This window comes from Martes martes (genome assembly GCF_963455335.1).
Source record: "Martes martes genome assembly, chromosome: 12".
NCBI classification, from domain to species: Eukaryota; Metazoa; Chordata; class Mammalia; order Carnivora; family Mustelidae; genus Martes; species Martes martes.
In genome coordinates, this window is record NC_137900.1 from 48,542,125 (window position 1) to 48,558,260 (window position 16,136).

At 41.8% G+C, this 16,136-nt stretch overlaps 1 protein-coding gene across 2 annotated transcripts in view; it reads left to right on the top strand.

The window, feature by feature from the left end:
- Positions 1–16,136, top strand: part of FOCAD (focadhesin) — a 303,850-nt gene that overhangs the window by 222,133 nt on the left and 65,581 nt on the right. For both annotated transcript variants that reach the window (XM_080819443.1, XM_080819444.1), the window contains exons 22-24: positions 2,217–2,309; positions 8,931–9,019; positions 12,254–12,298. In XM_080819443.1, coding sequence (XP_080675569.1) covers positions 2,217–2,309; positions 8,931–9,019; positions 12,254–12,298 — 227 coding nt within the window. The remainder of the gene's footprint in view (positions 1–2,216; positions 2,310–8,930; positions 9,020–12,253; positions 12,299–16,136) is intronic.

Consider the following 16,136-nt stretch of genomic DNA (forward strand, 5'->3'; position numbering starts at 1 on the left):
AAGGCGATTTATTCGCAGCTGACTCCGTAGAACACTGAGACTAGGTATAATCTCACAAACCAGGAGGCGTTCAGGCTGGTGTGTAGGCTCGAGAGTTGAGCTGGGTCCCCGCACCCACCTTCAGATGTGGTTGGAGCCGCAGCCAGAGGATTAGCTCTAACCTTCAGTTTTTAACCTCCTTTCAGATAGGTTTCCGGGCACAAATGCTCTTGTTCTTAGAAGCTCAACGTTTGATTTGTTCATTTTCCTTTACATTTTTTCCATAATACTTTCTTTTTTTAAACTCAGGTTGAAATCATCATTGCCACTGTTGTCCTTCGAAAAGCATCCATTGCTCTTTTTACCAATTCGCTGAGACCATGGATCGTCTCAGTAGTGCAGTGGTGTCCGTGGATTATATGGCAGGAAAATACTGAAATACTTTGAGGTTGTGAAGTAAGAGAGGAAAGTTTGGTTGTTGTGCTTGAGTGTTTTTTCTATTAAATCCAGGTCTCACAATAGGATTTTTTTAAGGGGGGGCGGGGTGCAGAGGAAGGGGAACAGAGAGAATCATAAGCAGGCTCAACGCCCAGCACAGAGCCTGACCTGGGACCCCATCTCATGACCCTGAGATTGTGGCCTGAGCCAAAGTCAAGAGTCAGATGCTTAACTGACTGAGCCACCCAGGTGCCCCCAAAATAGGACTTGAGAGTTAATGTATTTTATGAAACATAAATAGAATTGATAGGAAGATGCCCTCCATTTTGGAAAGAGAGAGCAGGGGCAAGGACCAGTTGATGCCTCTCCAGCTGGAAATGGGGCCTCCGTTGGCGACTGCTTCCTGGATAATGAGAGAGGAAGCAGGAATTGGTGGGTCTGTTTCTTCAACGATTTTTGTTGACCTGTTGACAATCTCCCTCTACCCTACTCTATATAGTGAGTACTTACTCGGAAAAAGAAGAAACCCGTCCTTAGAATTTTTTTTAAAGTTCATTTCATGGTGCAGGTATCTTTTTCAGACTCAGTATCAATTTTTTTTCTTTTTTTAAGAAAAGCAGTGCTAAGATGAGAAGTGATAGGTAGCAGACAGAATAATTTTCTTTGTTCTTTTCATTCCCATAGGTTCCTCCTAATTTTGACGGATAATCTGTTTGTGCTCCTTTCTGACTCTCCCATTAGAAAGCTCTCTGCAGACACACACCGATAATCATAACCTTTCACAGTACCTTATGTATAGCAGGCCTGCACGAGGACCAGGGTTCCAGAAAATTCTAGAGGCCCTGGGAAGCAGCTGTATTAAGAGCGGCTGTTCTCTTCCCTCTCACAAAGCCCTTGAGAAAATTAATTCCCACAATGCAGTAAGATCTCCTTACACACTCTAGTTATCATAATTCTGGGGTCATTATATAGAAATTTGTCTTTTTGGCTGTTTGTTGTTGTTTTCGTGTGCAAAGGATCCAGACTACAGTTTTGGTTGTTTGGGTTTAGATGAGATGGGTTACAGGAAATGTGAAATGTGATGCACTGTGACTGTTTTTCTTGAGTGATCTTTCTTTAACAGAAGCAGACCTTGGGAAGATTTGTTGCAAGATAGCCTCCTACTAATAGGTAGAAACAGAAATGACTATGAAAACCAGATGTTTTGTCTGGGCCTCTCTTCAGAAACAGGGCTTCGGCATTGGCATATATCATTTTTCTCTTGTTTACCCACCCTGATTAAAGGGCTTTATCTAGTTGTGTGCACGATTGCTCGGTGAAGGATTCATTTGCATCTCTGGCCCTCATGGTTTCTACACAACGTGATAGTTCTGTTGGCAATTGAAGTTTATTACTTCAGAAATTGTCATTGTGGAAATCCAGGATGCGAGTGATACTTATTTAAAATGACCAGGGGCATTTGCTAGACAATACCTAGTTTCCTGACATTGGCAAGAGGCTGCACAGAGTTGCCCCCTCATTTTCAGGGACACATTTGTCTTACACATACATCGTAACTTGTGATTACTGTAGAATTCTATTGGCTTTAATTTAGAAAATTCCAGGCTTATTTTGTCTTGACGCGACTCTAAACCCTTCGCCTTTGAAAATAGCTGAAAGATCTTATTTGTGGTTCAGATCCTAGACTGATTTGGTTTGTTTTAGAATCTGAATCATTTAAAATGAAGGGAAGGAAGGAGTTTTATTCTGTTTTAATACCACATAGTCTGACTTAATGTTGTGGTCCGTTTCCCCCGCAGGTTCAGATCCAGCTTTCCGAGTGGCACCGGGCGATCTTTCTGCCCCAGGCCTGGCTTGCGTTTATGAGTCGAGCTTATCATGCCATTTTACAGGTAAAGAAACCATAGCACCGCTGTAGGGGAGTGTCCCCTTCGGATCTCAAATTTTACTGTGCATATGGATTTAATATAAAAGCCTTTAGGAAAATAGCACTGTCAAAAATGCAGAGCTTGGGACGCCTGGGTGGCCTAGTCAGTTAAGCTTTTGCCTTCAGCTCAGGTCGTGATACCAGGGTCCTGGGATTGAGTCCCTCATGGGGCTCCTTGCTCAGCGGGGAACCTGCTTCTCCCTCTGCCTGCTGCTCCCCCTACTTGTGCACTCTCTCTCCCCCTCTCTCTGACAAATAACTAAATAAAATATTTTTAAAGATGCAGTGCTTACTTTGCTCACAAAAGAATGTGAGTTACACACATAACTGCACTTACATTTGCAACCTTGATGTCCTCCATCTGTGGCCGGTCCAGAGCCCCCTCTTAGGTGCTCCTCTTCTACACCCCGCTGCTTTCTGAGACCTCCCAGGTGTCCCCCGTGGCCGTCCCACAGCGCCTTGACATACACACATCCCAGACTGAGCTCCCCGTCTGCCCGTGTACCTCCCAGGCTGTCCTTGTTTACAGCTCCAGCCTTATTATCTCTTAATCCTTCTCAGGAATTGTATGTTTCAGTCTTGGCTAAACCTCTTTGTTGTCCAAACTCAGCACATCTTCCCTAACCTCTTGACTTTTACACACCATTCCTTCTGCTCTAGGCGCTGCCATTTCGTCTTCACCCGCCTAATTCCTGCTGGTTTTTAAATTTTGTTTTGTTTTGTTTTTTAATTTTATCTGGGAAGGCACTTACCTGTGGGGCCCACCCCGCGAAACTGAATCATATGCCCCTCTGTTGTGCTTTCTTAGAATACCTCCTTCCCCATTTCCTTTTTTTTTTAATGGTGTATTCATCTATCTGTCTATTTATTTATTTACTTAGTAATCTTTATACTCAATGTGGGGCTGGAATCTACAACCCCGAGATCAGGAGTCATGCCCTTTGCTGACTGAGCTGGTAGAGCATCCCCCATGCTCCCCATTTTGAAGCCCTTATCACCTTAGATATTTCTCTGGAGCCCTTTGGCTGTCTCTGCTCCTTAAAGCCAAGAGCTGTGCTTTCTTCCCTGTTGTCCCTCTAGAACCTGGCATAGTGTCTAAAACATAGCAGGTACTCCCTAAATAAATGAATTATACTCCATTTGACTTCATTTAGACCAATAATACTAAAAATTGTGGTTTGTGGATTTTGAAATTAGAAAATTTGCGATCGGTGTGGAAATATACAAACAGTTAACAATATGAGGAAATGACTAACCAACCTTTGTTCGAAGCATAAAATTCATTTTTAAGGATGATAGAAAAAAATCTGATGGCACTTGGGTAATTTATGGCCCAGAATAGGATTTTCATGGAGTCTCAGGAAGTGTGGTATTAGGGTTAAAGGTAATAGCTGTCCTAAAAGATGGGGGGCGGTGCGGTTGCGAGAAATGAGTGGGCATCTTAGCATTGGTGTTCTCGTCCTGAAACATGGCTGCAGCATATTTTATTGAGTCTAGGGTTTTTAAGCCCTGTTGCATCTTCAGAGTTTCTGGCTCCTTAGAACTGAGTCAGGGACCAGGAACTTCTGTGTTTACCAAGCTGTCCAAGGTCATTTTAACATAGTCTGTCAACCACACTAGCGTTTTAGATGGTTCCCCAAACTACACTGGAATTCACATTTTGAGGATGTCCTTTTAGAACCCTCATTCCCTTTGGCTCGGCTTTCACACATTTTTGCTCCAGGTGGCATCTGGGCACTCGGTTTTGAACAGGTCCATGAGTGAAGGAATGTGTATTACACAAACATACCCGTAACCAGTTATGGTTTTTAATTCAAGAAGAGTGAGATCGAGAATCAGAGTATGCTCTTTTTCTCACATCTGTTTGCCTCGATGTGATTTTCCAGGGCTTTCCTTCAGCAAACACGTATAGACCCCCTTTCACTGGCCAGGTCTGTGCCAGGTATGTGGGATACGAAGGAAACTGAAACACTCCTTCCTCTCTGGGCGCTTCCGGTCCAGTGCAGGAGACCGACATGGCCACCAGCAGTTTTAATGCAACATCTTTGAGGCTTTAGAATAACTCCTGCTGCAGCATGAACTGAGAATTTTATTTAGCTCTTAGCATAAGGAAAGCTAAATCGAACAGGATTGAGGTATAACTCATGCAGATGACTTGCCATTGATTTAAAAAAAACCCACCTCCACAGTTATTTTTTATAGTAAGAGCTACCGTTTATTAAACAACTAGTGTATGCCCAACACTTAACACGTATTATCTCAATGAATCTCTACAGTAACCCTTTGAAGTGAGATGTTAACCCCACATATAATGGGATTCCAGTCAAAAAAGCAGAGTTAGCTAGGAAAGTAAAACAACGGTGCAAAACCCAATAGTCATAACTGTCGGGCTCCAGGGAAAGGAGCTGAAACTTCCCCTGGATTTGTCTGTCCCCAGAGCCTCAGCCTTCCCCACTGTGGCGTGCGCTTTCCCTGGCACTGTCATTAGTCGTAACAACAAATCATGCAAATTGGTTTACTTTTTTAAAGGATGGATCTATTTACGAAAAGCCGGCTGAGTATTTTTAGTAATGCAGGTCAGTTATTCTGCCTTTCTGCTGTTGTAGGTGCTAGTGTGCCTCTTTGCTTATTTATCATTTAAAACGCTTTTTACTTTGGATCTCTCAGTTCCGCTGAGAATTGGTGACAATAGAAATGAAACTCAAATTGTAGACTCTAAGATTTTTGCTATCATTTAAAAGTACAGGTAAGCTTTTAGGGAATCACTATTATTTGAAAGCACACTGATGCATTTTAATTGTTTTGAGTTTTTTTTTAAATGAGCCCAGACACTTAAACCGAATTTATGGTATCTTAGGAGAATTAGAGCAACTGCCAGACTCCTTGTCTATATCCAGAATTTCTGTCCTGGAGGATCCTTCTTCTAGACAAGAGTTACAGTCACTTCCATATGGTGCTAGACATATTTTGTAGCATTGAACCAGAGGATCGTTTAGAGGAGGCATGTTTTATTCAGTTAAGCCTAGGAGACATGTTGAAAGATACACTCCATATTATTTCCTGGAGGTTGATTATGATGTGAGTAAATCTGAGATCTGACCAGCACCAGTGGGTTTAGCTTGGGCATCTGCTTCCAGCCTTACCTAATTTGCCCACAAGAAGATTGGAATTTGAATTTTAAGCATATCAATGTGGTTGACATGGGGAGGTCTTTGGCTTTCTTCCCATTAAAATTGAAAATGTGGTAGATAACATTTGATTGACAGTTCAGAGGCTATTTTGATAAGGAGGCCTCTCCAGCCATCTTTGCCTTGGTGCCCGTGTGGGATGCCGAGCTGGTTAACATCTCCAGCCTTTGCGGAAAGGGCTCTTGTGCATATGACCTCAACCTGGAGAGGGGACTTAGAGATCAGGTTGATTGCAGACATTTGCTTCCTGAGTGGGTCAGTTGGCTATCAAATAATTTGAAATCAAAACCAGGGTCAGGAATTGCAACCCCCGGTATATTTCTCTCTGACCGCTGGTAGGAGTTGTTCATTCTTAACGTCTGCACCCTTAACCACAGAAGCCAAAGTGACAGACAGAGATGGGGGCTGCCATGACCAACACACAGAGACTCCAGGGGCAAAGTGGGTCTGAATACACAGCATCACACGGACTGGGTGGAAAGGGGGAGAGAAATATTCCAGAAGGGAGGATTGAGAGGAGCGAGAGACTTTGGAAGAAGAAATGAGAAATATACTTAGTTATGTCGATGGTTATACTGGGTTGTGGCTCTAGAAGAGAGTAGAAACGTAGGCCTTCTCAATAGGCTGCACATATACTGAACTCTTTTGTTTTTTTGGTTTATTTCTAAGCAGATTTTGAACGTTTTCATTTCCTCCTGCGTATCCTTTTTGGAAAAACATTATAGCAAGTAAGTGTTCCTAGGAGTGAAGGGGCTAATTTAAGAAGCGTAACTAACAGGGATAGGCACAAAATACTATTTTCTAGTTATAGTAACCCTCCCTCTGGGAGGTCAGTATCAGTATTATTAAGTATTAATATTAATGTTTTTCCTATTTGTTCACCTCTGATACTTGCTCTGGGAGACAGAGGGGAGAGTGAAAGGGCCAGGATTCTATCTTTGAAAACACGGAGATGGGGACGGAGACGAGTGAAGTAAATGGAAATGATGAAGGGTGTGAATGAGATGCCCATCAGATCTCGAGTGTCTGAGCTGGTCAGCCCCAGGGCACTGAGGGCTGGAAGTTGTGCTCAAGTACAAGGACCCCTTAGACAGATCGACTGTCTTTGCCTTCAGTGGGCTCACAGGCTGGTGGTAACTGAGAGTTTATATATATTCATGAGAGATCATTTCCTAAGAAGATAATAAAGGGAGGTGGGATTTTTGTTGTTGTTAACAGTAGACCTGGTATGGTAGCTATGTGTTACCAGCCATCATACTGAATAGATATTTTCCCACATGATTTCGTGTGGTGCTCTAATAGCATGAGATAGCTGTTAGCTACATTTTACAAATGAGGAAATTGAAGTGTAGAGAGACGAAGTCACTTGGCTGAATTTACACAGCAAGTAAGTGGAAATTGCCTGAGATCAAGGCATTCTGATTCCAGAGCCCACATCCTTCCTCCCGCAAGCTGTATTGCTTCCCTCTCTACAGTTTATATGGAGATATACTGTTCTTCTGTGGAACATACATTGGGACTTTACTTTTCACTTTATTTTATTATTATTTTTAAAGTAAGCTCCACACCCAGCATGGGGCTTGAACTCGCAACCTGGAGATAGAGAGCGCATGCTCTACTGACTGAGCCAGCCAGGTGCCCCCATACCTTAGAACTCTAAAATCATTAAGAGAAAGACAACCAGTAGAAAAATGGACACACGGGGGCACCTGGGTGGCACAGTGGGTTGAGTGTCAGACTCATTTCAGCTCAGGTTGCGATCTCAGGGTCATGGGATGGAACCCTGTGTCAGGCTGTGTGCTCAGCGCAGAGTCTGCATTTCTTTCTCCTCTCCCTCTGCTCCTCCTCTTGGCATGTGTGCTGTCTCTCTCTCTCTCTCTCTCTCAAATAAATAAATCTTTAAAAAAGAAAAAAAATGGACACAGTAGAAAATCTAAAAGTCAATAAACGTTTGAAAAGATTTTCAATCTCATCTATAAACAGTGAAATGGAAATTCAAACCATAATAAACACTGTTTCGCACTTGCCAGAATAGTTAAAATTCATAGCCTGACAACTCCAAATGTTAGTGAGAAAGTGGAGTAGCCAGAACTTTTATTTTCACTGTTAGTGAGAACATAAGCTGCACAACCACTTGTGAAAATGGCGTGGTGTCACTCAGTAGCACAGTACACGGTAAGTTCTCGTCCAATGTGGTGCTCATCAATAAACCAGTATTTTTCTTCCTTCTTTTCTTCCTCCCTCCCTCACTGCCTCTTTCTTTCTTTCATGATTTTAATAATCCATTTGAGAGAGAGAGCAAATGAGTGGAATGGGGGGCAGAGCAAGAGGGAGAAGCAGACTCCCCACTGAGCGGGGAGCCCGATGCGGGGTTTGATCCCAGCACTCTGAGATCATGACCTGAGCTGAAATCAACAGTCGGACACTTAACCGAGACACCCAAGCGCCCCCAAACCAGTATTTTAAGTATGTTCAAATAATGTAACTACTGCTAGACTAGAGGGGAAAGGAGCTGATCAAAATAATCCTGAGTGTAAAAAAATAGAGCGGAAAAGAAATATCTGAAGCTCTTGGTCTTAAAGGGGTGATAGTAGCTATAGTTTTATTGTGTATAGTAGTTGAAAAGTGTGGTATCAACTTTAATAAATTCATGAAATAAAAATGTCATGTGCAGATGTTTGAGAATAACTTTGGTTATATATGACCCGAATCTTAAGTGTTATATGAGTATCCTCATTTTCTCCCATTCTGTTATAGTACTGGTGCCCAGACCCCAATCTTGGTTTAGTGTCCGTTAAAATTATCAGCTGCTGACAGAGGCAGATCATTATGATACAGGTTTTTTGTTTTTTTGTTTGTTTGTTTGTTTTTAATGGGACCTATGGAATTCAAATCTTTTTTTAATTTTTTTTTTTTAAGATTTTATTTATTTATTTGACAGAGAGGGAGAGAGCACAAGTAGGCAGAGAGGCAGGCAGAGAGAGAGAGGGGGAAGCAGGCTTCCTGCTGAGCAGAGAGCCAGATGCGGGGCTCGATCCCAGGACCCTGAGATCATGACCTGAGCCAAAGGCAGTTGCTCAACCAGGTGAGCTACCCAGGCGCCCCTCAAATCTGCTTTTAATGAGCTATCCCAGAATGAAGGGCTGTACACTCAATTACCCAAATCTACAGCTGCTCCAGGATAAACTTCTCTGATGAGTGTTGAAATACCTGAGTGCTGATGTATTTACCTCTCCTCACATGTTCTTTTTTAATAATCTAATCTAATCTAATAATCTAACATTTTATTAGGAACACTGGGGAAAGGCTGCTACATCAGTTATCAGTGTTTACAAAGAACTGTTAAGGTCGTTTCCGCCGTAGAGTTTGCACGTTGATCTATGCTGTGTATCCTGCAGGGCAGGACAGGAGAGTTGGACTTGCAGCTGAAACATGGGAAGGAAGGACCCGAGGAGGTGCAGTACAAAAAAGGCACCGCCTGGCTCTGGTAAGGGGATGGCTTTCCGCTGCTCATCATTCCTCATGGGAAACAACTGATGCAGGGGGTGGGGGGCACTGTTTAAAAGCTTGTGTGGGGAATTTTAACTTATATACATGCCGGAAGGTGAAGAGACTGAAGATCTGATGGTGGATTTTCCAGCTCTAACAAGTAGAGCTTTATTCATAAATTTTAATTATTTTTAAAATGGTTTTCTAAAGCAGCATGAAAATGGATTGCTTTTCCCTTTTTTTTATTCCCTGTAACAGATTATTTCATATGCTTTCAAAGGAAAAATTCTGTTTTCCCACTCAATTCATTGCCTTCCTAACATCTCCCATTTCATCAAGGAATACTCTTCCACTCCCACGCTCCCCCCACTTTCCCCAAGATATTTTCATTATTAGGAGCAACTTTAAGGTGTCAGGGTTTTAATTTCTTTGGCAGACATCCCCAAGTGAATTCCCACTATATTAGCTAGAAATGTGTAAGTGCTGGCACATTAAAAGCAATTTAAATTGTTACATGGGTTAGGAAGAATACCTTGTCAGATTAATGTGGCAGCAACCTAAATCTAGGTAAAGTGCCTAGAATCTAAATTGCTTTACCTGCAGCCACCAGGTTTCTTGAATCTAAAAATCTATTCAAAGCTTACTGAAGTTTAGGTTTTGGTTTACTGATAATTGGCATTTGTAGAAAAGCAGAAGCTATATGTGCATGTGTGTATGCTTAAGCAATTCTATTGTAAGTTACATTTTCTAGGTGAACTTTCAAAATGGCGACACAGTTTAAAACATTAGGACATCGAATTCAAGATTAGAGGTTAAGAATTTGGATTTCGCTTCCTGTTTGTGATTCTCTTTTACATATAGTTTGAGGTTCATCTTCTAAAATGATCATTTGGTGGGGGTCGTGTATTGGTCGTGTATCTCCAAAATACATAGAGATGGAATGAAGAAAGTGACAGAAAGATGGGCATCCAGGATAACTCCGAGATTTTGACTGTGAATAACTAAAAGTATGAACTTCCCATTCCCTAAGATGGGGAAGACAGTAGAAAAGCAGGTCTCCATGGGGTAGGAATCAGATTTGGGTCTTGCTAGTTAGACCTCCAATTTGGAGATATCAGGTAGGTCATTGCCCATGTGAGTCTAGAGTTTGGGGATGAGATCAGGGCTAAAAATATAAATTTGGGTATTATCAACATATCAGCTGCATTTAAAATGATGATGCTGGATGAGATTGTCTAAGGCATAAGTAAAGATAGAGAAAAGGTCAGAGGACAGAGCTCCAGAGTGGTTCAACATTTAGATGTGGGGCAGATGAAGGGAAAGTAGTGGGTGAGTGATGTGGGAAGAAAACCAAGAGAGAATGGAATCTGAAACCAAGGAAGAAAGTGTTTCGAGAAAGGAGAAACCGGTTGTGTCCAGGGTTGCTATGTGGCAGCAAAAGGTAGAGACTGAGAATTGGGAAAGACTTGGTCTCTTGAAAGTCCTTGGCAGCCATTATAGGAGTTGTTTTAGTGGAGCTGTGGGGACAAAAGCCAGATTATAGAAGGGTCTAGAAAGAGTGGAAGGAGATGAACTATCTTAAATAAGTTCTGCTGTATGAGAAGCAGCAAAATGGGGTAGTCACTGGAGAGTGTTTTCTTCCTTGAAGATGGTAGGTATTATAGTATGTTCACCTGCTAAGGAGAGTTATACAAGTAGAGAAGGAACGGTTGGTGAAGCAGACAGAAGCAGGCAGTAAGAGGTGGGAACCAGCCCACGAATAGAAGGTTTGGCCTAGCATACAACTATAGGCAGGTCATCATTTGTAAAAATTCCACATTGACCAGTAAAAAAAAAACCCGCACTGAATGCAGCATACTCCATTTAGGAAGACTGAGAGAGGACAATATATTTTAATTTTATTTTATTTTATAAAAATAGTTATTTATTTGAGAGAGAGATAGAGAGTGCATAGAGGGAAAAGGAGAAGCAGAGTCCCTGTTGAGCAACGACCCGGACATGGGGCTTGATCCCAGGAACCTGAGATCATGACCTGAACTGAAGCCAGCCACTTAACTGACTGAGTCACCCAGGTGCTCCCTAGGACAATATATTTTAGAGAAATTTATTGTCAAATAGTTTTATAGAATGCAGGTTTATAGTCTGTAGGAACAGTGTTTGCAGCTGTTTGAAAAACTTGGCTGTGAAGATCAAGTCATTCTCAGAGACTGCAGATAGCTAAGATTTTTAAAACATTTCCAATGAAAATAGTACAGCTCTAACATTTGCAAAATTTTATATTTATAAAAAGTTTGAACTTAAGAAACTTAAGGTGTATAGTGAAAATACTTATGATTGCGTCTTCAAAATGTAAATATGGCAGTCCATGGTTGTTCTTGATCTCAAGGCTTTTATGGTGAAAAGAGATTTTATCTTGTGAATATTTGAATTGAGTACATTATCTTCCAATCCACATGTATAATTATTTTTTTTCAGCTCCAGAGTGATTTTAGAACCATTTCAATTTTATTTTGTGTAGTGATGGTTCTATTACCTACAATTTGGACATAGTAAATTGCCATTTTAGTGAGCTCTTCTGCCAAAAACGAGAGAATGTCTTAGTTTAGACTTAGTTTAGACTGCTATACCATAGACTGGATGGATGGCTTAAATAACAGAAATTTCTCATGGTTCTGGAGGCTGGAAAATGCAGATCGAGGTACCGGGAGATTTGTGCTGGGGAGGGCCTGCTTCCTGGTTTGCGAGTGGCTGCCTTCTCCCTGTATCTTCACAGGAGGGAGAGCAACCATTGTGTTTCTTCTTAACAGGGGCGCTCATCCCCTCTCGAGCTCCCCACCCTCACGATCTCCCCAAGTCTCACCTCCAAACGCTCTACATGGGCTGTGGAGATTTTAACATACTAATTTGGGGGGAACACAAACTTTCAGCCCATAGCAGAATAAAACATAAGGGACACCTGTACAGCCACCACTCAGTTTAAGAGGTGACACCATCGTGACTCTGCCTGCATGTCGCTCCTCGGTAGTCACCTTCTTCCCTGCCTCCAGTAAGTGACCTAAGAAACAGGCGGGGGAAAGTCCTTGAAGGAAAGCCTCCATTGCAGTTTTTTCATCTTACACTGAAGTTCCACATATGTCGTTTTAGGATCTGGAGTCATTGCCAGAGGTAAGCAAAAAGATTGGGTTCTTACTCCAACAAAAACTCCTGCACCTATTTTCAATCTGTATTGCAGGGTCCGAGACATGTTGACGGAGGAGATCACCAAGGCGGCGGCCAAGTAAGATCCATTTATTCTCTTACCAAAAATTTTGTTTAAACTTTTTTTTTTTCCTGGCAGGTGCATACCATTTCTCCCTTTAGGGTCTGTCCTAACTTTAAGGATTTTAAAGATTTTTTCTTTTCTTTTTTTTTTTAAATCAGTTGTTATCCTTTCTTGTGTTAATTCTTAAGTTCATGTCTTTTTTGTGAGAATACAGAGGAATCAATACAAACATGACTTTGACATCAAGAGTCACTGAGGTCGTGCCCTTGTTGTACACCTAACAGAATGCCCCGTGCTTTGACTTAGATTTAAAGGATTCTCATTTGATTTGGGGCGGGGATGGGGGCTGCTAAGGGAAGGAGAAATTCTTGCTAATGTGAATTATGTGGGTTCTGCAAATAGGTTATTAAATCTCAACTGTGAGCCAGGAAATAAATCAGAGTACTACTTCCTTTCATTCCCTTTGTGTTACTGGGTCCAGGGTATCTAAAAATTGAATTTTTAAGTACCTAAAACGTGCATGAAGACCCATGAAAATGGCAGTTTCAATCATAACCTTATGGTTGTTTTAACAAAAATAACAAGCATTACCACCTTGAGGCTTTTTATTTATCTTAAGCCAACTCTCAACAGAAAATTACACCCTAATGAACTTGCTGGAACAATCTCTTCAGGTTCCTTTGCTAACAAGCTGAGTAATTGTTTCTGGCAGTAAGTTACATGTCAGTTACCGCCGCTTCTCCCTTCCACTGTCACCTTTAGCTGCTGCCCTTTCTGTAGGACTTCCTTTATTCTTATCCACCAAATAACGTGGATTGACCTTTGATCTGGAGGATTTCATGTGTCTGCATTATCTAGACATATTTAATTGCAGTATAGTTTATCCCTATCGTGTCCAAGAGCCTTCCGTGGCTAAATAGGTTTTTCTCTAGGGTAAAAACAAAAAGAAAGAACATGATCTACCTGAGAGTTCGCTTTCTACCAGTAATTTCTTAAGCAGGCACGTAATGGTGAAGTCTGATTGCAGTACATGATCACTGTTCAGCCTCATGTCTTCTGAATAAAGGGAGATAGAAGTGGTAATCCTCCCCTGCACTCAGTTCTGTGGGAGGCACTGGGAAATATCTGTTGACATATCTGTTGACAAAGTGAAAACTAAAGTACAGAGAGGCTTCGCTAGGGACTCATTTGTGTCTGCTTATCCAGTTTGGTGAATTGCAGACACAGTGGGGGAGCCCTCAGCTGCATATGGAAGGGAGGGGGTGCTGGGTTGGGGGCTGTCTTTGACCTTTACCTTTAGTAGTTTGTTCCATTATGTAGCCTACTTACATCCTGTTAAAAAGAGTGCTCTGACATTTGCAGCAAAAACTGTAAATGCTGAAGAATCTAGCAGCTTTCTATTAGACTATAATTTTGCCTCTCTAGTAGCTTTTGCATTTTCCATTCTAAAATTTTATTTCAACAAGATTTTAATCTTCAGATTTGCAAAGCATCGTTTCATGACTAATACCTAGGAAGAGTGTGTTCACATTCTCAGTGGTAGGGAATAAAAATAATTCATGTTCTCATGGTGCTAAACCTTTTCATCAAAAATTTCAAAGTATTTTATAGACCTTATCTTATTAAAGCAATGCTGACAATAGTAGGTATGACAGCAAGTGAGGTTCGGAGGCTGAGAGATTAATGATAGTGCAGGAGGAAAAAAATTACTCTGCTGCCCTCTCTTTACTTTTTCCCACTGGCTTCCTCCAACCATGGGAGGACCCCACCACCACCTGCTGCCAGCTTAGCCTTCCCTTTCTTGGATCATGGCTGTCACAGGCTGGTTTGGACCATTGTAAGACTCACTTTGTTCTGAGCTGTAAGTTAAATGCAGTCACAGGATTAGACTGATTTACTCATTTAAGAGCAGTTTTAAAGCATCAAGGATAGGGCTAAGGGAGAATCAGAACACAGATAAACCCCAGTGATTGATGTAAGTTTATTTTCATTGTTATTAATGAAATAGATCTGAACCCAAAGATGAAAATCCCCAAAGGATGGGATCGCTTTACTAATATATAATGTAATACTTTGTCCCTAAGAAAGCATCCTTGTAGCTCATCCTTCCCTGTGCTTTTTAATTAGGTTAATGGCATCAGTTTGTTCCAAAGGACAGTTTAATTAAAATGCTAGTGGTGTTGCCTAGATAAATACTGTACTGATGCTGACATGTTATTATGCAAATTAGTTACCACTGCCGACCGGTAGGGGATAGTTATTTGATCCACAAGCTGATGAGTTTTTGCTGAACCCAGTTGTAGATTTTCACCTGGCCAGCTCCTCGGTGAATTTGTTTCACTAAATATGTATCGAGTGTCTCCCCTCCATAAGTCACGGTGCTGGGCATGCAGGGAAGGCCAAGTTGACCAGTGCTGGTCACAGCACCTTTGTGAAGTGTGTAGCTTGGCCCGAGCATCCACTGCATGGACTGTGATATACTTTTTTTCTATTCAAAGATTAATGTCCAAATATGCATTTAGTCTGCAAGCAAAGGTCTAATCACTAGTGGCTTTAAATACATTTTTTTCCATTTTACAAGAACAATGCATGTTGGGGATGTCGAGACCAGTGGAACTTCTGAAACAAAATCATTTGAGGGCTCTGTTTTGAAACGGAGGCTAAATGTTCTTCTGGAATTTCAGGGTTACAAAAGGACTTTTCATGTCATCTTGTCTCATATCCTTGGGTTTGTTTGTTTGTTTGTTTTTAAGTATTTATTTATTTATTTGGCACAGAGAAAGAGAGAGAGAGATGGAGGGAAAGAGCAAGCATAAGCAGGGGGAGTGGCATGTAGAGGGAGAAGCAGACTCCCCACTGAGCAGGGATCCAGATGTGGGACCCCATCCAAGGACCCTGGGATCATGACCTGAGCCACGCAGGCACCCCTAATATCCTTGTTTTAAATTATTTGACGCCCAGTTTCTGGTGACCATCTGAGTTTTTCTATAGGGTAATGAAAATCAGGGATCAAATTGTGAGATCACTCAGAATTTGAAATTTTTTTTTTTTTTTTTTTTTTTACTATAACTTTAGGGATCGATGGCTGTTTTGTAGCAGGACAGGCTTCAGGATATTCTCAGCTAAAGGAAAGAGATCATATTAGAAATAGAAGAGTTAATTTTGGTTTTGTTAAGTGATGTTACGGCTTGGGCGCCTTGGAGTGCACAGACCTTGTCCTGCTTCCTGGTGTTTTTTTAATTATTATCCATATCCCAGTGATCCTCACTGCAGAAGTCTAGCAAAACCTAGGTTGAAGGCATTTGCTTAACCTTCAGGTCTTCCTCCTAGTTTCTCTCCTCACCCCATCCCCCAATATAAACATCGTTGTGTTATCAAATTATGACAGGCCTTGCAGAGAAATGAATTAAGCAGGAGTGAACAGAATGAGCAAGTGCGCAAAGGAAGCCTCCACCCCAAGGCGGAGAGGGAGAAGGCGGGAGGGATTCCATGGATAGGTAAATGGGGGAACTTGATCATGGCAAGTCCTGAATCCTGTTCTTACCCAACGGAAACAAAAATGCAAGAACGTGTGTGTATACTCACCTTTGAATACCCATAACTCACAGGTTCTGTCATGATTGTGGCCTGGGACTGGAGGTCCTTAGCGTGCATGGGGAGCAGAGCTGGAAGTCTCCTCACCCCACAGATCTGTCCTGTTCTTGCATTGGGGTGAGCAGGAGTCATTCTAGCATGTACCCACAGGTTCATGTTCAGGTCTCAAATCCAGGTTTTGGGAAACAATCTCTGTAGTTATGGGAACCCCCAACCAGGACAGAATGGAATGTCCGAGGGCTTGGGTGCTCAGATGGAG